The 20,903-nt window shown below is 40.6% G+C and overlaps 1 protein-coding gene across 2 annotated transcripts; it reads right to left on the reverse strand.

The window, feature by feature from the left end:
- Positions 1-1,812: 1,812 nt before the first annotated feature.
- SNAPC3 (small nuclear RNA activating complex polypeptide 3) lies at positions 1,813-20,580 on the reverse strand. 2 transcript variants are annotated; one of them, XM_009093955.4, is made up of 9 exons: positions 20,341-20,580; positions 14,192-14,269; positions 12,896-12,980; positions 10,745-10,849; positions 10,084-10,233; positions 6,532-6,614; positions 5,135-5,299; positions 4,005-4,112; positions 1,813-2,303 (listed from the first exon to the last, which is right to left on the reverse strand). In XM_009093955.4, the coding sequence occupies exons 1-9, from the start codon at positions 20,559-20,561 to the stop codon at positions 2,156-2,158; spliced, it is 1,143 nt and encodes a 380-aa protein (XP_009092203.1). In that variant the 5' UTR covers positions 20,562-20,580; the 3' UTR covers positions 1,813-2,155. The 2 variants fall into 2 exon arrangements, with proteins under 2 accessions (XP_009092203.1, XP_018773907.1); XM_018918362.3 differs by lacking the exon at positions 14,192-14,269.
- Positions 20,581-20,903: the final 323 nt, after the last annotated feature.

Consider the following 20,903-nt stretch of genomic DNA (forward strand, 5'->3'; position numbering starts at 1 on the left):
TCATATGAACAGCAAGCTTCTAATACTATTCTTCTCTGTTTTGTAGTTAAGCACTGAATGCTCTCAACTCACACGCCCAGATTGTGGCTAGTTTTTCTCTGTCTTACTGGAAGTATGGGACTGACCTACTAAAATTTCCTAATCTGCTGGGACACCAATTTTGAAATATATTCAATCTTAACTTTTAATTAAGAAGATAAATGGGTTGATTGAGAGACAGCATATTTAAGGCAAATTAATGTAATGAAAGAGTAAACTCACATTTTGCCACTCCCTTCTCTTGACAGCTAAAGAAAGAAAAAAAAAAATGCCCCTACAAAAAACCCACTGATTGCTGCTTTAGAACTCAAGCTAGCTCTCTATATGATCCCCGATCCAATACTGAAGAGGACTGGGAAGCCTGTATATTTATGGGAGACAGCTGAAAGAGGAGGAGATAGAGGAAAGATGAGGAGTAGCAAATGCTGAAATTGCAACCAGTGCTGTATAGTAGAGGACCTTTAAAGGAGCTGCTTTAAAGCAGAGAAAGCAGCCCAGACCCAGCAGTTGGACTTGTGACGGGCAGGGCATTCCATTTTCTGCAGATTCCTGAAGGATTAAAGAACTATTGCCACCTTTTACAAGTGGTTGGTTCATTGAAATACACAGGCCAACAGCTGGCTAGTTTACAAGACAGGAAAAAAAAAAAACACTTTTTTTTTTGTTGTTTCTAAAAAATGCAGGGATTTATATTCAAATTACTTAATACCTCACTAGAAAGCAGTAAGATGTGGGAGTGATCAATGGAGTCCTGCAAGTGCTTCAGATACCTTTGTTTCAAGACATCTAAGATAATAAGTCAGCTCTGGCAGAATCTGCAGCTACCAGACTTCAACAGGATTCAGTTTTCTGTATGTAGATTGTCAGAGCAGGCTGTCTTCCCCCAGCCAGAATTAGCTGAAGTTTTCAAAAGAAAAGCATTTAGCGCTAACTTTCCTAAAACAAAGATCACCACTAACATACTCTTAATTCCAGAAGACTTTAAAAAAAAAGAATATCCTGTCCTGACAAAGTTTCAGTTTAACAAGTGACTTGTAGAAACTACAAATTTGCCACATTCTAATTTAAAAAAAATTACATTACAATAACAGAATGATACTAATAAACAGGTGCACAATGAACACTGCATACACTGTAAACAGTTGGTAAAATTATTTAAAAGGCAGGCTACAATTCAGTAATGGTGAAATGCAGTTTCCTCTCTACAGAATCTGTCTTCAGAGGCAGAAACCAGAGACAGCAAAAGCCTTCAGATGCAAGCTTCCATTTGTAGGAAAGCCCCAAGAGTTTAACCAGCATTCTGAGCTACTCTCTCAGAAAGCATTCTCCTCCCTACAAATTCAGTGCCATCCATCCTTGATCAAATATGGCAACTGCCAGAGTTTTCAAGGTAAAATACATACAGACCATGATCTCATCCACAGAGGTTTACAGAGCCTTGGATGAAAAGAGCTTCTTGAAGTTATGGTTTCTTTTGCCAGGTATTCTCAAACATCCATCTTTTACAGTCCATAGCATCCAAACTACTGGAATGTTGTAAAAATGTATTACATTTTTTGCATGCAAACTTATCTGTAAAATAATACTTATTTACTCAGAGAAACACAACTGATAGTCTTCAAGTGCAAAGGGCTCGTTCCAGCTCATGGGAGAGGATTACATGCCTAACCTGAAACCAAGCAGTATGCTCAAACCCCAAGCTGTCCAGTGGTTTTGACAGCCAGAGCTGTTGCTGTCGAGGCGGTCATGACACAAAGCAGAGACCACAAGCAGTCTCAGTTGGCAACTCTTTATTCTTGAACATGGCTGATCTTTTAAACAGTTTCCAATTGTTTATGCTTCATGGCCACAATAATTCAACATAATTCTATTGGTAAGAAATTACAGTGACTTAACTAACTTTCTAAAAATACTTCGTCCAGCTGCAAAGTTCTTATGTTTCTTCAATTCCTGTCTTCGCTTCGTCTCCTTGGTGACAGCCTTGGAGAGAGCTCCTTATCAGCTTCTTGCTTCTTTTCACTCCTTTAGTTAACAGGCCTGCTGTTAGCCCCTTCCACACAGAGCAACACATTCAACAATGTCATTCACTGAATTAATCCTGGCGCTCTCGTCAATTTCAGTTGAAAATCCCAGGATCAACATAAGGATATGCAAGAAACTCCCCCAGTTTATTGCCTTCTGCATCATAATGGAGCATCCGAAAACAAACATCACAGAAGAAACAAGGATCCTCTGGTGCTAGAGTGTCTCTGTTGGTTACCCACCTGCAGGTTACAAAACACAAGTGTTTTCTTATGAGTGCAATGCACTTGTAGCAAACATCTCAACATTTTACTCAGGACTGGAGATGGCACCAACTAACATCAGTAATAATTTTATATACACAAGGTTCTACCTATATTGCTTATTTCCTATCCCATGCATGCGGCTCATTTCCAAACTCCACACCCATTCCATGTCAACCCCAGCAGCTCCAGCAGCACTTCCTGAGAAACTCCTCAAACCTGCGTTGCTGGTACAGTGCATTCAAAAAAAAGAACAGGAATCTTCTGTCCACCCTTTGGCCATCCAAATCATAAAAGATAAATCTTTTTTTCCCTTAATGCAAGAAACTGTGAAATGGAGCAGATATGTACTGATCCAAGCTCTTCTGAGTAATCAAAACCATTTTAGGAGTCTAAAAGCAGGACCCAAACAATGCAGAAAAGACAAGGTGAAGATTGCAGCACACTCCAGCAAGCAATGAAGTCAACATGAACACGTAACACATGAACACATGCATAAGGAGAGCCTGCCATTTCACTGAGTAATTAATTTATGATAGCACTCAAGAGGACATGACAGCTGAAGGCCTCTGGTGATTACAGATGCTATCTGCACAGATTAGAACACACTGGACAGCCAGCCAAAGCAGCTCTGTTGTCTATGGTTTAGCATGTCCCCACTTAAGCTTAGTGCTTAATCCTGGTTTTAATTTAATGCATTTACATCACCTCTGGTAATGCCCTCCCCATCCCATCCTTCCCCCATATTGACCCTTTGGCTCCACCTCCCCTTATGGCCAAATGCCTCACAGATTATATTGTGAAGGCATCCTCAGGGCTCTGCTAGGAACACAAGGATGGACTCCCTTCTCAAGGGGAATTGGCTCTTTGCCTGATTCCAGAGAAGTCTAAGGTCAAACAAGCAAGACAATGAAGACACAGCTGCTGTGTCAATCAGAGGCTGAGAGCATAAGTTGTCCTAAGGGAAAAAAAAAGGCAACGAGTGTTTTTGCAAATAAATAATTCAGATTTATAAAATCAGGGAGCCTAGACCAGTCTTTAGAGAAATTTCTACTGTTTATTGTAAGTCTCTATCGTATCTAAATTAGCATCACTTAAGTATATAAAGAGCACCTAATTCATATACTGCTCTTTTAAAAGCATAAAATCAGAAACACTTCCTTTAAGAGCAGCAGCAGAGCACACAGTCTTCAGGTAGAGGTTAGGAGTTTCTTGTGGAGCAAGTTAAATGCCTTTTAAAAATCTCTAGACTCTATTATATTAGAGTTGGACAGACCTATACCTGCACAGATGTTAGATTAAACAAAAACACTGTGTGATTTTTGGTAAATTAATTTAAAACACACATCTTGCAAAGGAGGAAAACGCAGCATTTTCCCTCAAAAGCAAGATTTTCAAAAGTAATTGATAAGATAGCCAAACTCTAGATATGGAAAAGAGCATGAGCCAAATAATTAATCTCTTACTCATTTAGTTCTTTTGAAACTCCTGAATCAATTCCAAATGAACACTACTTGCAGGAAGCCTTTTCCTGGTTAGAGAGAGGTCAACTGCTTGAAGAGTGAAGATTATTATTATTACAAAACACATACAGAGCTTTGATTTTTACTGTTTTTTTTAAAGTTAGCAGCAGCACCTAGAAAGAATTAAGACAACAACAGCATCAAGAATGTAGCATACCTTGCTGTATACATCTTGCACACAAAACATTTTCTGGTACATAGCCAATGTTTCTTGACCAGCAAGGGATATAGATTCCTATCCAGACAGTCATCATGATGAATAAGCCTTGAGGGAAATAAATAAATACCACACGTACAATAAAGATGTTACCATACTGAAATTTATCTGAACATAAGCATGGACATTGAAGATAGGGTATGATTTAAATTCCCATGTAAACTCTGACTAGACTTCTGTTTAATATTTCTTAATAGAGATAAAGATCTGGAAATAGACTGCTAGTTGCATCATCTGTGGATTTTATGGTCACAAGTAAAATTCAGTTTGTGCAGTAACATAGAAGTCTTCAGACCATCTCCTTTCTGTGGTCTTTTTAAAGCTTTTATCTCCTATACAGACCAACAAACTTATTGTCAGGTGAATCTTCAGATTATTTATGTGCAACATCTGTGATTTTCTCTGGATTATGCTCCTTTTGGAAAGCACCAGGTATTACCAACACTTTGATACATCAAGCTCCTGGGAACAGAAAATGACCTGTCACCCACTACACACAACCACAGGAGTGCTCTCTCTAGTTATGCACTGAGCAAAGTCTACGCAATGGTTCTACTGTTGATGTGGCTGCCACCTCATGGTCACTATCACATCACTTCTCTTCCTGGCCTATCCAGCTCAGCCCATTATTTCCATTCCTCTATTATCTTTTCAGTTCCTGCCCCTTAGCTTCAAGTCCAAAATAATTGTTGAGTTGAGTCCAGCCACAGTCTACAACAATCTGCTCCCTGGTGCCCTAGAATCAGTATGTAAATCGGCCACACGCTGGCTCTACATAGAAAGATCTCGGCACTGTGGTTGCCATTCCTGTTACAAAGCAGTCATAGTACACTAATTGCCTAGCAGTCTTTGTACCCAAATTAAATAGAAAAAAAGTAAGGAAGATTACTCTCTTTGTTTCAGAGATACTCCCACATATATGGAAGAAAAATTTAAGTTCTGTAGAAAGCAGCAGAATAGTCTTAAAGCAAGTAAGTTAGCCTAACAAACATTCAGCGTCTAATATCTGAAGTTTGTTCAGAGAAGACTTACTTTCATTTGCCCAAGGACTCCCAAAAATAGTTACTTACCTTATATCTGTGATTATAATGATGTGTTCACAGTTCCCTTGGTGACAGTAAAGGTATGGAAAGCCAATTTTGAGGGATAAATCATTAAATACATAGTCCTCCATCTTAACAGACTGAAGATTTTCATAGCCTCTGTCATGAGATTCTGACCACTCTATAATTGTTCTGAAAACAGAAAGGCCATCAGCATAGCAAAGCTATGAACTGTGAATACAGAGAAAGAGATACCTTGAGGACATGCAAAATTCTTCACTGAGACATGGTTAAATGATGGAAATCAAAACAGTTCACAACACTTGGTAATAATTTAGGGTGATTTCACAGCAATACTAGAACATCATAGAACTGCTCACTGCTTTTGTGGAACACCTTCCTTTCAGTCCTCACCAGGCAGCTTCCTGAGGAGTTTTAGTCAGTGTATGCTCCTGATGGCACTCATCCAGGTCAGACTGTTTGCAGCACAATACTTCTTAAGTAGTTCAATAATTCAAGTTACTAGCAGGTTATTTTGCCCCCTTGGTCAATGACTTCATTTTAAAGTATTAAAAGCGCTTTTTAAGATTTCATTTTTGTCAAGGAGAAACACAAAACTGACAAGTGCAGTTACACTTCCAAAATTTAGCACTAAATTTTGGCACTGGCTACTGAAAATTTCTTTTTTTTTAGCTTTTCAGCACACTTCTACACAAAAGGCATCTAACTCTGCAAACTGTGTAAGCTATGACAAGCCCTTTTGTGAAGACCATTGTTGTTCACAGACAGAAAGACAAGAAGTAAAATATTTCCCTGAAGTCATATCGAAGGTCTAGCAGAACAACAGGGTCCAGCAGAGTCAACTCTTCCATACCAAGCATTTTAAACATCTTGATCTCACTACCCTATCAGCAAGACCATGCTTCCTTAAAATATCAAATTTCTTTTCTGATCAGTCACACAGACCACATGTTAACTTTACAATTAAGGCATTCAGCATAGTTTCAAGACTGAGCAGGACAACCACTGCCACACTGCTGAGCTTGTTGTCTTTCTGACATCTCCTACCTCACAGGCAAGTCTTTTGATTCCCATCACAAGTACTCAAAGGGAAGGTATTCAAAACCCGGTACAAACCTGTCACTTTACACAGAAATCCCATTTCAACAGAGCAAAACAGCTTTTGCAGGTTAAAAAAAAAGGATTCATACACTTTTCAAAAGGGACGTGAATGGAAGGAATAAGTAGAGCAAGTAAAGTTAAACTTCTCTGTAAAAACCAATTCATCATGGAAAAACAGCAGGAAAAGTCCATTCCAGCTTAACATTCTAGACATTCCAGTATCTGTAACACCACAAGTCATAAACAAAACAAAACAAATGTTCCTTAAAGTTTTCATTTGTCAACATCTACAAATATCATACCTGCTCAGATCTCTGCACTCTGGATATCTTCTATCATTATAAAAGATGCCTTCAAAATAGAAGAAGGCAGATTTGTAGAGATCCTGAGAGACAGAGAAGCCTCCATCAGTGTCATGAAAGAATAAATAAACACCTTAAACAAGAACATGTCAAAAATCCAAGCATTTTGGATATCTAAATTACATTAAGAGAGCTCATTCTATAGGTGTCTAAGAAAAGTTCTGCTCTGATTGTAGATGCTGGTGTGACAAACTAGGCTCAATGGATTGTCAACCATGCAGCTACTCTGCTGATATTACTCTCAAGCCATTACAGGTTACTTTAATGCTTTTATTTCTGTCCCCATCACAGAAGTTATGGACTTCTACAAAAACACAGAACAAAAACACAGGCATACCTGCACAAACTCAGTAATTGCAAGGCACTGACTTTAAAAAAAGAAAAATATTTTAAAAAATTAGCAAGATGAAGTGTGTTTACTTTGGGTGGCTACCAGATACCTATCCACCTGCTCTCACTCATCCTTCTTAACAGGACGGTGGAAACAAAGTAAGACAATCAAGCTTATGGGTTCAGAGAAAGGCAGAAAATGAGAAAAAGCAAAGTCTGCATACAGTAGCAAAGCAAAAAAAAAAGTGATTTATTCCCTACTTCCCACAAGCAGGTGATGGTCAGGCATTGAAATAAGCTGCTCAGGGAAATGGTGAAATCACCATCCCTGGAATGTTGAAAAGTTGTGCGAATGTGGCACTCAGAAATATGATTTAGAGAACAGAGTGACGGCAAGTTAATGTTTAGCTCAGCTTCTGGAGTTGATTTGGCATCTGGTGACTCTTGCACTGCTGGTATGAGTGTCACAAACTGTTAATTATCTTTGATGGAAGAGAATGTTACAAATGGACTGTCTACATGCAACAAACTGTAATTAAGGAAGAATTTTGAAGGATGCTAGATTTTCTTGTGAGACCCTAAAAGTGAGGTGATTGAAACTTCCTGTCCAGAATTGCCTGACTTGTTTATATAGATGTGACCAGGAAGTGCTCTCATGTGTAGCTGTGCATGTGTGCATGTGCACACGCATGTGTGCAGAAGACAAGACTTCAATAATTCTCTGTCATCTCAGTAAGAAGTACTTGTGTTCTGATCAAATGCACCAAGAGTTAATGTGGTATGGAGTTAACTTTCTCCACAGCAGCCCCTGTGCATGCTCTGCATTTTTGGCAAAGGGGAGTCAATAATACACCAGTGTTTGGCTACTGCTGAGCAGTGCTTCCACTGTTTCAAGGCTGTCTCTCCAAGTCTCCCCAAGACTAGTGGGCTGGGGCTGGGTGAGAGGCTGGAAGGGAATGTAGCTGGGACAGCCGACCCAAACTGACCCAAAGGACATCCCACATCATATGATGCTGCACTCAGCAATAAGAGCTGGAGGAAAAGAACAAGGGGCCATTCATGGTGAAAGCACTTGTCTTGCAAAGCAGCCACCATGTACACTGAGGTCCCAGGAAGTGCTTGGAATCGAACTTCTTCTTGGAGTAGAATCATTAAAGTTTTAAAAAAACTCTGATATCATCAAGTCCAACCATTAACAAGGCACTACCATGTTCACCACTAAACTATCTCCCAAGTGCCACATCCACACTTTCATGGCTGATGATTCCACCACTTCCCTGAGTAGCCTGTTCCAATGTCTGATGACCCTTGCAGTGAAGAAATGTTTCCTAATAACCAATCTAAACCTTCTTTGGTGCAATCTGAGGCCATTTCCTCTCACCCTATATCTTGTTACCCATGAGAACTGACCCCTTACCTGGCTACACCCTCCTCACCCTCCGATCAGATAGCTGTAGAGAGTGATAATGTCTCCCTTGAGCCCCCTTTTCTCCCTCAGCCACCCTTCAAGAACTCAATAAAGATTATCCCTATTTATTCTAAATGGGAAAACCATGGACAACCAAGCACTCTTCATCATCAGACCAGTCTGGGGATGCTCATTTATACCCAGAGGTGTCTTTGAGTTATTGACTCTAGGCTGCCAAAACACAGGAAAAGCAGACACTTTTTTCCAAAGTCAGGATTTCTCAGATGACCTGCATGAAGGCAGTAGTAGGAATGTGTTACATTCAGACTCTTTGATTCACTTCTATCTCTTAGTGTTACCCTCTCTGCTGCTGGCACAAAATGGGAAGGGGTGGCTGATACACCTGATGATCTTGTTGCCAGCCAGAAGGATCTTAACAATCCAGAGAAATGGGCCAACAAGAACTTGGTGAGGCTGAGCAAGGAGAAGTGCAAGGTCTTGCCCCTGGGGATACACAAACTGATGTTCCACGGTATGCCGAGGGCCACTCAGCTGGAGAGCAGCAAGGCAAAAAGGACCCAGGGATCCTGGCAGATCCCAAATCGATCATGAGGCAACAATGTGTCCTTGCAGCAAAGACAGCCAATGGAGCAGATGGGATCCTGTGCTGCATTAGATAAAATACCACCAGCAGGTCAAGGAAGGCGACCCTTCAGTTCTCTTCAGCACTAGTGAAGCCATACCTAAAGGCCTGTCTTCAGTTCTTGGCTGCTCAGTATAAGAGAGGCATGGACATACTGGAGAGAGAGTCGTACAGGGGCCATGAAGATGATGGGAATGCAGCATCTCTCCTAAAAGCAGTGGCTGAGAGAGGCGTGAGTTAGAATCCTGAAGAGAAAGCTCAGGTCGGGGAATCTCATTAACATACATGATACCTCTAGGGAGGGTGTAAAGAGGGTGGAGCCAGGCTCATTTTACAGTCCAAGTGACAGGATTAGAGTCAATAAGCACAAACTGAAACACATGCAGCTCCCTCTGAACCTCAAGAAACACTTCTTTACTGACACAGGGGACTGAACACTGACAGAGATTGTCCAAGGACAACCTCCATCCTTTGAGATACACAAAAAACATCAGGAGATGGTCAAGGACAGCTGGCTGTAGATGGCCTTGCTTGAGCAGAGGGAGCAGAGCAGATGACCTCCACAAGTCCTTTTCAATGTCAACCATTCTATATGTGACATATTATTACATGTCATATGATGTATAATCGAAATTATTCAATTTCAGTATTTATCAAGAGATGACTTGTTTTGCTCATATCCAGAGAATATGTAGCAACTTTGGGAGAGAAGAATAATCTTCATCCCTACATTTGATTAGCATAAACTTGCAAACAACAAAGCACAGTGGGAGAGCCTAGTTTATTACTATTAGTGGGATTAAGCCATTACCTCTGGTGTTTCATAATACAGCTCAAAATAAAATTAGTTCACAGGAATATATCTGTGCAAAATTCAATGCTTGAGTTTCATTTCCTAGCAGTAGCAATGATGATGCTTTTCTTGATATTGCACAAAACAGATCATCTTGGTAATGCTGCTATGAAGTATTTACTTACAGTGCAACCAACAGGCAGAACCAATGCAGCTGAATTTAGTGCTGAAGAAAAAACAATGAAACAAAACTCTGCCTCCCCTTCTATGTTTTCAGGACTCCTATACATGTAGAGGGTTCCACATAGAAAGTTTTACCTTGCTGATGTGCTCTGGTGCTTGATCTGGCTGACTGCTGAACTCACCACCTATCTGGAGGTCACTGACACAGGAAATCGAGTCTCTCAGCTCAGTGAGATTCTGGCTGCCCAGTACAAGGACTGTTTGGTAGGGTTTGTGATCTTTATGCTACAAAGAAAACAGAATACAAACTCCAGATAAATTATAACTTCTCACCATCAGCACTGCTCTTCATTTGACAGCTTAAGGTCATTACTGGCAGCATCTGACACATCACTTCTCTCAACAGCATCTTGCCACAGCTTATCCTAAGACTGATATTTAATAGTTTTATTCAGGAACTCAAACGTTACGTTCTCCATCAGAAAGTGCAGAAAAGACAAAGTCTGAGCTCACTTATCCCAAATCATGAAAAAGTACTTTAGTTTTCATGTATTTATTTCAAGTTTTGAGCTTTCTGTAAAATAAATTAAATACTGATTAATTATTGTAAAAGTTTTGTTATGTAAACCACTAACTGAATGAAAGCCAGATTCTGGAATAGCCTTAAGAAATTATCAGAGTTTTGAAGAGTTTACCACATTTCATCAGTAGACTCACTATTTTAACTGCTTGGGAGAGCAAGATATTATCTGAATAGGAAAGAATCAGAATACAACCCAGAGAATTTCATACCAACCTTCTGAAATATAACAGGATAAAAGATGTTCAGAGTTAAAAGTAGTTCTCCCTCCTCAATTAGATCTGTTGGATTGTCTGGCCTCTTTCCACTTGCATGGGACTCCTGGAAAAACATAAACACACACACACACACATATATATATTATACTGGCAACCATATACATACATGTATATATTTACACATGTATAATAAACACATATAAAAATAAATACATCTATATACACAGACATTTAATAAACACATATAATAAACATAAAAAAAAACAGCCTGAGAAATGCTGATGAACACTAATTCATTTCGGAATGTGAACTTCAACTTTGAATGTGAACTGTGTAGCCTTCTGGATTGAAAACAGCCTACTTTCTCCAAGGTGAAAAGGTGAGAAACTGCTCCAATTACCGACTGCAAGGATGTTCCTTCATTTCTCAGAATTCTTGCAAGATAGCTGGCTGCTCCTGGGCTTTTGAGAGGCCCCACATAAAGGAATTAGAGGCTGCTGTCATTTTGTCCCCATGAAACCCAGCTGCTACCAACTTTAACCACTTAACCCTGTGAAATGCTCTTTGAATGCTTTCATATGTAAAGGGGGACTGCAACCTTAAGTTCCAGATTAGTCTTTGGGAAACATTAATCTAGAAAATATACACAGAATTAAATATATGAAAATTACAGTCAGTGCAACACTTCCTCTTATCAGGGAAGCTAGACATAGCTGGAGGCCACAATTTCTCCAAAACTGAACCCCAAACCAGGCACTGCCCTTGCCACAGTACTGTATTTTAGAAAAGAAGTAAATGATCCCTACATTTTCATCCTGCTTTGTGTTTAAGACACAGCCCAGCTGTGAAAATGAGGGAAGGTACTTTTCTGCGGCCATTTCCTCCTCTTCCAATAAATCAAGAGTGTGTTCCTACACAAACACCTCCCACCAGCATGGAGTATTCCTCAGACTTAGTAACAGGAACTTGTACTTGTATGAGACTCAGAGATACTCGTGCCCTCTGCCTCACATCTGCCTTCTTCATGTGACACATTCCGAACTCATGTTTCGCTGCTCTCCTCCTGTACGAAGGCATCATGGTCCTAACCACAGAATCAAAGCTCTGACACAGCTTGCTTAAAGAATGCAATAAATGACCATGTGCTCGTTCTTTCAATGCATGCAGCAGTATTCATTGAAACCTTTTATGAAGGTTTCTGTTGCTAATATTTTCTCAGATATTTCCTAGACTAAGAGCCCAGCAGAGTAGTTGCATCATGTTGTTTACATAATGTGCCTGGATCTCTGAACAGCTGAAACATGATAACTCACCACAGACCAGGAAATCTCAAGGGGAAAAACAGGTCTAATGGTCACATGAGGTTGTTCCCTCACTACACTTCTGTCCCTAATTTTTACATCAATTCATGGCTTGCTAAAGCCATGGACTTCAGGACTTCAGTGTCCCTGAAAGAGTTCAAAGAATGTGTATATGTGGTGCTTAGGAACACAGTTTAGTGGTGGATCTGGCAATATTAAGGTAATGGTTGGGCTCAATGATCAGAGGTTGAAAAGGTCTTTTAAGCTTAATCGTTCTATCAACATTCATGAAATGAGGTTTTGTTGTTTAGGACTTCAAGAAGAAATCATTAAAAGACCCCAAACTTATCAAGCACAGTTAAAAAATTCCAATAAGGCTTTTCAGGGGCTGATGACTACATTCTTGGTTCCTGGCAGTTTAGAATGGCTGAAAAACTTGGTTTACAAAGCTCAGAATTAGGAATTTACCACCACTGTGCTGCTACTGTTTTCTTCTTGCAGCCCTACTGAAAGTAGCTCACAATCATTCACACACTGAAGCTTAGTTTCCAGCACTGGACTCCAGAAACAAAACATTACACATTTTGTCTAGCTCTATGCCTAGCTGTAAGTTCACAGCTTAAAAAACAGTCATATAGTGGTAATGAGATGGAGTTCCTCCTTAACTACATCCAGTACTAACAGACTTCCTGTCCTATCTTTCTATAAAATGTCTTTATCTTTAATCATTACCAGCAAACTTTTATCTGCAAACATTTACACTCTACATTTCATAGTGGTGAATAAAAAAGCAACCAGAAGTTGGATTTTGGCTATGTTGAGAGCCTTTAAGATGAGAGATAACTTACCATCTCAAAGGTAAGAGTTTCTTGTCTGCAAGCCCGATCCACAATAATTGTTTCTTCTCTCCTCTCTAAGGCCTTCTTCCTCATTCTGAGGGGCAGCAACACAAGACAAAATTTCATTTAACAATTTCCATATAGAATTTCAAGCATTTAATATTTTTAAATGACACAACTACTACAGAGCAGCTTTCAAAGAGCAGGATTCTTGTCTGTCTTAGTGGGACAGATTAACTTAAAATACTCATCTCCTGACTCTCATAAAACCTGAGAGTGCACAGGCCAGCTTGTGGATTTCAGCTAGTGGGTTTTTTCCCCCTCATGTGCAAATGACAGGCTGCTTGTGAGCAATTTTACACTCACAACAAAAAATGGTAAAATTTTTGAAGAGGTCATCCTAGGATAAAACACTTTGTAACTTTTAAAGAAACTGTCCCAACAATTCTTTCCACTTCAAAAAAACTGAATTCATGTTCAAGCAAAACAGGAGGAAAGAAACAACCCACAAGTATTCTTTCTCAGCCCCATAGGATAGACACTTTAGAAAACCAAAACACAAACATTCATTATCAGTTGTAGAAGAAAGAGTACCATAAGTAGAATACCTACTAAAAGACATGTATTTAACTACTACATGAACACCCAATCCTTAACATCCAGGATAAGCTTACTTATCCTCCAGACCTCCACAAGGGTTTTCAGTAACCATCACTGATCACATTTCTAAACACATTTCTTTACATTACATACAGCAAAGGCCTGAACTGGCCAAGTTTGCCAGCTGATAGAAACCTTACGTATATTGGATTTTCCTCTGAAATGTGAGTGTTGTATCAATAAATTCCAGTAACAAAACAAAACTCAACAAAACAGAATGGGCTCATATAAAGAGATTATCTGAATACAGCATCAGTACTTACAGTCTGGCTGTTACAGAGTGATTGAGAGTTACTAGAGGTATGAGATAGGGTTCTTTGCAGGAACCTCCCACACATGATCATAAGAAGGCCTCTGCACTCTCCAAACTTAGGCACTACTTCAAAAGCACCTAGGTCCAGAAATCCTTCTCCAATAAGAAAGAAGGCATATTCTGTATATCTTACTAAAAAAGTTCCCAAGCAACATTCAGAAGACTCATACCAATGATGCCATCATAAGCTGGTGTTTCCTCCCTTACAGTATTTTTGTAGGGTGCTTCAGAAAGTGTTGCCTGTAAAGGGAACAAGCAGCCAGCCATACTTCCATGCTGATTTTCAGCCCCACCCCAAATAAGGGTACTGTGAGAGCACTGAAACAGCATACCGAAGAGTGAGCAGACTGCTATCTTCAGGAATAACATCTGGGTCTTCTTCTTTTTCAGAAGACATTAACATATCAATGCTAGAACAATAAAAAAATAACAGATAGAATCACAGAATCATAGAACAGTTTGGGCTGGAAGGGACCTTAAAAGATCATCTTGTTCCATTCCCCTCCAGCAGCACTGGGGCACCTTTCACTGTACCAGGCTGCTCAAGGGCACATCCAACCTGGTCTTAACACTTCCAGGAATGGAGCATCCACAAACTCTCTGGGCAACCTGTTCCAGTGCCTCACCACTCCATACAGTAAACAATTTCTACCTGATATCAAATTAAAATCTGGAGCTATCCTCTTTGGACACAGCAGTGATTTCTCACAGTCTGTATAGAAGCATGAGAGGCAGGAACCTGGAGGTGGTTTCACCACCTGGTCCCATTTGTGAGTTCCCATTTTAGGTTGTGCACTGCAGCACACCAGATTCAGAGGAATCATCATATGTACATCCCCTGCTCTGCAGTCCTTCCCAGAAGCATATTGCATTAATCACAATAGAATTTTATTCAGCTTAAAAATAGTCTGAGGAAAAAAAAATATTTAAAATAGAGAACTGCTTTGAATCAGACTTGATTGCTTTTGTCTCTCCACTTTTGCAAACTATATAAAGGCAGGGATTACTCCAGTGCCTAAGTCCACCTGCAGTTTGAATCCCAGCAAACTCTTGTGCAAACCCATCTCTTTATGGGACAAAACTACCACTGGTGAAGTCCAGAAAAACCTTTTGGACTGTACCCTTTATCCTCAATAACATTTATGGTTTCATTATATTCTTTTTCATTATAATCTTATAACATGCCCCCATGTCAGCAATAATATCACTACAGTAATGAATAACCTCTGGAGAGGAACTGCATAGGAATACAAAGTAATTGAGAAATAGAAATCTGGAATCAGTTGTTACCAGCTGACAATAAGCAAAAGTCAGAGACAAAATTTTAATTGTGGTGGATGGCTTTGTTCTGATGAGCCAATAAAGTCATTTGGTTTTGACAGTAATATAAATTTACTATTGTTTAGTTACTTACCATTCAGCAACATACAAAATTTTAAACTTTGTTTCACAGTTTTCATCTCAAATAGAATTTTTTTTTTTAATTACTGAGAAAATGGGATTCTTTCAGAAGCACCATTTTAAAAGGAACTTTGCAGTAATGAGCCACAACCTCCTGGAAACAGAATGGAACTTATCCTTAGATTCCCACTTGAGGAAGTGGAGGCAGAGACAACCAAGTTAATCTCCTGTCAAATGCAGACTGAAACACAGCTGAGAAATAGTAATCTAACTAACAGAAAGGTGGAGAACAGCAGTTTGGAGAAGACAGTTCAATCTTTTAGATGGGGCTGTTTTCCAGGCAGCATAGCGCTGTGTTATGAACAACCACGTAACCAAGTAAAGGATATCCCCTGACAGACAAATCAACTTACAACTGAGCCTTTCTGTAAAACTGACATGACCAAATTATTTATCCAAAGTCTCCCGGCACATGGATCAGTGATCCTAGACACCAAAGAGCCCAAGTCACCTGAATATGTATAATATTCATATAAATATACCATTTTGAGGAAATTACTTTGCCTTCAGTTTTTTAAACATCACAGGAATTATATGTAGGATCTGAAAATGTTTATTACCTACCATTGAGAAGTTTCACTTGCATCAAAGGTGACAGTTTCCCATTTCCCTTCTGTGCCAGAGCCCATCAACAGTCTGTCAGAACCCTCCAATATTTGTGCTTTTCTTTCTTCCCATAGCCCTAGGTGGGATCTCTGGCTTTGCTATCCACACCATGACCATTAACTGCCTGTTTCAGGGAAAAAACTAATATCCTCGGAAAAGCTGCTACAAAGAGACACCATGTAAAATAACTGACATTAAAATTCCTTCCTCTTTTTCCTTGTGAGGACTGAAAGTTAGCTAGTGTAGAGGGATACTGACATTGAAGCCCTGACAAGTTCCATTGAACGTTGCAAGCACTGGTACTCACTCCTGAAAAGTCAGAAACCCTCAATTCCTAAAGCAAATGCAGAGCATCTTTTTTAGTATGAAAAATCCATCCTATAGTTGATTACATATGTCATTGTATCACATGCACTGAAGTCTCAAAAGGCTTTGCTGTGTGGCCATAAACACAGGCCATGCCGGAGCTCCCTCCTTCCACTGCTGCCAGTGGAACCATGTAAGCAATACTTGGTCCATTGTCCTGAGGAAGCCAGGCTTTACAAACAGGAATTATATGATCATCCCCTCAGAAATTAAGGCTAAGTAAGACATCTAAGACATGGAGGTGTGTGCAATACAGAGTTTTCACTAGGAACACTTCACTCCTGACTGCTGCAAGCTTGGGATCCTACTGTGTCCCCACAGAGACTATTCCCTGTATGCACAACAAGTTCACTTAGTGCACACAGTTACAGAGAGGGGAACACACTGCCCATGCTGCTTAATGGAAACCAAGGTGAGGTGCAGGACAATAATGAAGAACAATAGTTGAAAGTGTCTCTTGAAAAAAGTCAAATACCAAGTGTTATATAAATTTGTGTCCCCTACAAAGATATTTTGAGGTGATCAGAAATAAAAAGGCCAAAGAGAACTCTCTGGAAATGTAGACTTGGAAGCAGAAGTATTCTAAGTCTCTGACTTTAATTTTCCAGATATTCTAGCAGTGCAACAAGTTTTCCCTTTTAGAAATTCAAAAATATTTTAGTATTTAGCCTGATACTTTATAATAAGCACTTACAGTGTTCATATTACTCTTTATATTGCACATATTTTAAAGGTAGTACTTTCATCACCTTTGAGACACTAATACCACAAGACACTAAATACTAATGCATTAAGACGTTAATGCTAGCTTAATGCAGCTTTATAACACGTCCCAAGAGATATTTACAACTACCCCTTCTAATAAAACAAGAGGGTGATTTAGGGCTGAAGTTGAATGAGGTACCTGCAAGCCTTACCTCTCCTGACCTACCTAAAACCCAGAGTGATTTGAGGCTTAGCCTGCCCTATACATGCAAGAAACACATCCCACAGAAGACAAAACAGAATAACATAACTCAGCATCTCCAACATTCAGGCACTTAAGCACCAATCATTAATACCAAGGTAAACTTCTTTGCTCATAGACTCCTGAAGCATTTGAACAAAACCTAGAATTTTACTCTTTTGACAGCTAGGTTATTTAAGAGAATTACTGATGGAATCTTCCAGATAAAAGACACAATTTTACATCTGTTTAAGATCTGATGAAAACAAGAACAATCTCTCTAATGATTATCAGCATACCACTTGAGCAATATGCAAGGCATTCTTACTGAGTCAAATGCAAGTGAGGGAAGACACAAATTTTTTCCTGGATTCTGTTTGCAGAAATGTATTACAGGAAGAAAATAGAATAAAATAATAATAATAAAACAAAAAAAGCAAAATAACAACAAAAAAGGAACCAACAAATAACCAAAAAAAGCCAACAAAACAGACAAAAAATTAAAAAACCAAAACAAAGCAAGACCAAAAAAACCCCAAAAAACAAAAGCAATAAAAAACCCCAATCCAACAAGCCCCAAAACAAAACCAACAATAAAAAACCAAAACCAAAACAAAACAAACCAACCAAACCAACAAAACCAAAAAACCCCAAACCAACTAAACAAAAAAACCACTGCAATAACTACATTGCACTGGGGTGCTCAAAGAGTAAATAGCATTTAAACATGATACCATCTCTCCTCAGCAGAAGACTCTGCATTGTCAGGAGTACTTAAATGTAACTATGTCATCACTATGAAAAAGATTTTAATGCTGGATAGTGAAAAACTTCATCCTTAATCAATGAAAGATTATCTTAACCGGACACTATTTTAAAAATAGATGTAGGAGTATCCATATCTTCCTATCTCTCTTCTACCCAAAGAAAACCTACTTAATTTGTCAGAAGTATTCTTAGAAGTAGAGTCAGAAAAATCTGTGTTTATATCCATTATGTTTCATTTCAGCACTTATAAAGTTATATTTACACCAGTAATAAATGATCCCAGGATATCACAGAACAGATCTTGGTGTAGCCGAGTTCTCATCTCTCCTCAAGAAAGGAGTATGAGCAGCTCAGAGCAGGTGAGTGAAAGTGATCAGAAGTATCGATTTGAGGTTGGGAAATGTTAAGGAGAGACTCAAGAGGCTAGGGCCATTCAATTTAAAAGCAAAAGCACATGGAGATTACAGATTGGGATTTCTAGTCTGAACAGAGGAAAGGTCACACCAGGATGTGCAGCTTTAGCTTAATTCTTCTGCAAAGCAAACGAAAGGCTGTCAGATGATCAGTTCTCTCTCCTTCGTTGATCATCAGTCTTTCTTCTCTTTCCTTTCCGAAACGACCACTGTTCACAGTACACTTGGCCTCAAGCAGACAGCACTGCTCTGTAACACCAGCAAACAGCACACAGCAAGTGAAATGCAGCAGGTGTAAACTGAAGAAAGCAGAACAGAAGAAAAAAAGCAGAAGGAATGTGGAGAAAAAATAAACCACAGGAAAAACACCTTGGAACTCAAATGAAAACAGCAAAAGACATGTTCAGGCAACAGAGTTGCCACAGAGGCACAGCACAGGAGCAATCAGGGATCATCTAGACTGGAACAGCTTACAGAATAATTGTCACAATTTCTGCCACTCCAGAATACTTTTTTTTTCCTTTAAACCAATATCATCCTCTAGGTGTACTAAGTCTAGTAATGGCAAAAATTTATGCTAGTCACCAGAAGGGTGACAGATGAAGCACAAACCTATCAGATAGGATCAGAACTCTGGCATGTCTTCCTTACCGATAGACTACAGGAAAATTACTAACTGTGATGCTTTCTACAGGAATTACTGCCTAAAATCAGGCCTTTTCTACAGGGGAAGGACAATTCTCACTGTCCACGTGACCTGAAAGCCTTCCAGCCGTAGCGTGTTAGATTTGCTGCTGCCACAACTTCCACAAAGTATTTACATACCTTTGACTTCACCACCAGCCCTAAGAAAAACAAGTCAGTGGAGGCTAAGGACCAAGAGACACTCAACAGGTACTGTATGCAGCCAGCTACCTGAACTACTCTAAATGATGTCTTTAAGGGATTCAAACTAAAAGAATGTAGTATTAGGAAGAAGTTCTCTGCTGTGAGCACGTAGAGGCACTGGAACAGGTTGCCCAGAGAAGCTGTGGTTGTCCATCCTTGGCAGCATTCAAGGCCAGGCTGGACAAGGCTTTGAGCAACCTGCTCTAGTGGAAGGTGTTCCTGCCCATGGCAGAGGGATTGGAACAAGATGATCTTCAAAGTCCCTTCCAACCCATTTTATGATTCTTTGTTAGTACAGATGCCTGGCTTATTTCTTCATGTAAAATGTATGTTTCATTGTACAACTGCGGTCTCCTAAAACCATTAAGACGTTTAAGTACTTAACCAGTAACACGTTGCTAAATGTTTACCTATGTAACTTTAAGCAACAAACTCTTCAAATTCACGGATGTAACAAGGTTTCCACAACGGGAGCACTACCCTCCACAAAAACTGCCTTCACAGCATTTTCGGCCTGCAGATTTTGGTGACCAACTCTTCATCCGGGACTGCACTACAGGAGAAGGAGTATTCAGAACAAATAAGAAAGGGGCAAATTTAGATTGGGTATTAGGAAGAAATTCTTTACTGTGAGTGTGGTGAGGCACTGGAAGAGGTTGTCCAGAGAAGTTGTGGATGCGGGAAGTCTGGCAGCGTTGAAGGCCAGGCTGGATGGAGCTCTAAGCTATCGGGTGTAGTGGAATGTGTCCCTGGACATGGCATGGGGCTATATGGCTTTTAGGTCCATTCCAGCCCTCTAACAGTCTGTGACTTTGTATTTACTAGGGAAATAGAAGCAAACGCGCGCCGCAGGCCCGGAAGAGGCCGCTCTGAAGCGGCTTTGCCCGAGCACCTTCCGCCTCTCCCAAAGAGCCGCCGCGGCGTTCGGAGACAGCACCAGCCACCTCCCCGCACCAGCGCCGAGTGAGGCCACCGGCATCCCCCTGGCACCGGAGCCGCGAATCGCGGCCGGAAGACAGCCGGGCTTCCCTACCTGCAGACGGCGCGCAGCTCGGCCGCCGTGGCCGGCGCGCAGTCCAGCGCCGCTGCTACGGCCAGGTCCGCGTCCTCCTCCTCCTCCTCCGCCAGCGAGAGGTCGGGCGGCCCCAGCAGCTGCCGCCAGCCGAAGCCCAGGGCGCCCACGCGGAACGCGCGCGTGTACAGCTCGGCCGACTCGTAGTCGGGCACTGCCGGCTCCGCCGCCATGGCCGCCATGGCCGCCGGGCCCGCCCTCCGCGCGGCCCGCCTGACGCGTCACGGAGCGGAGGCTGCCGGCCGAGCGGGAAAGCGACTGCCGTGCCTCTCCGGCCCGGCGGGAAACGCCGGGCAGCGCTCGCTAGGGAGAAAACAGTTCCCAAAACAAAAAAGCCCAAACAAACCAAACACAACACTGGCACAGCTTAAGACTGTCCTCTCATTCTGCCGCTTGTTATCTGGGGAAAAAGACCGATCCCCACCTGGCTACAAGCTCCTTCGTTATGCTTATTCTCTTCCCAAAGTGAAAACTTAACGCCTTGGTACAATGAAAAAGGCTAACGAGATGCATAGCCTTTTACC

This window comes from Serinus canaria, chromosome Z (genome assembly GCF_022539315.1).
Source record: "Serinus canaria isolate serCan28SL12 chromosome Z, serCan2020, whole genome shotgun sequence".
Classification (NCBI taxonomy): domain Eukaryota; kingdom Metazoa; phylum Chordata; class Aves; order Passeriformes; family Fringillidae; genus Serinus; species Serinus canaria.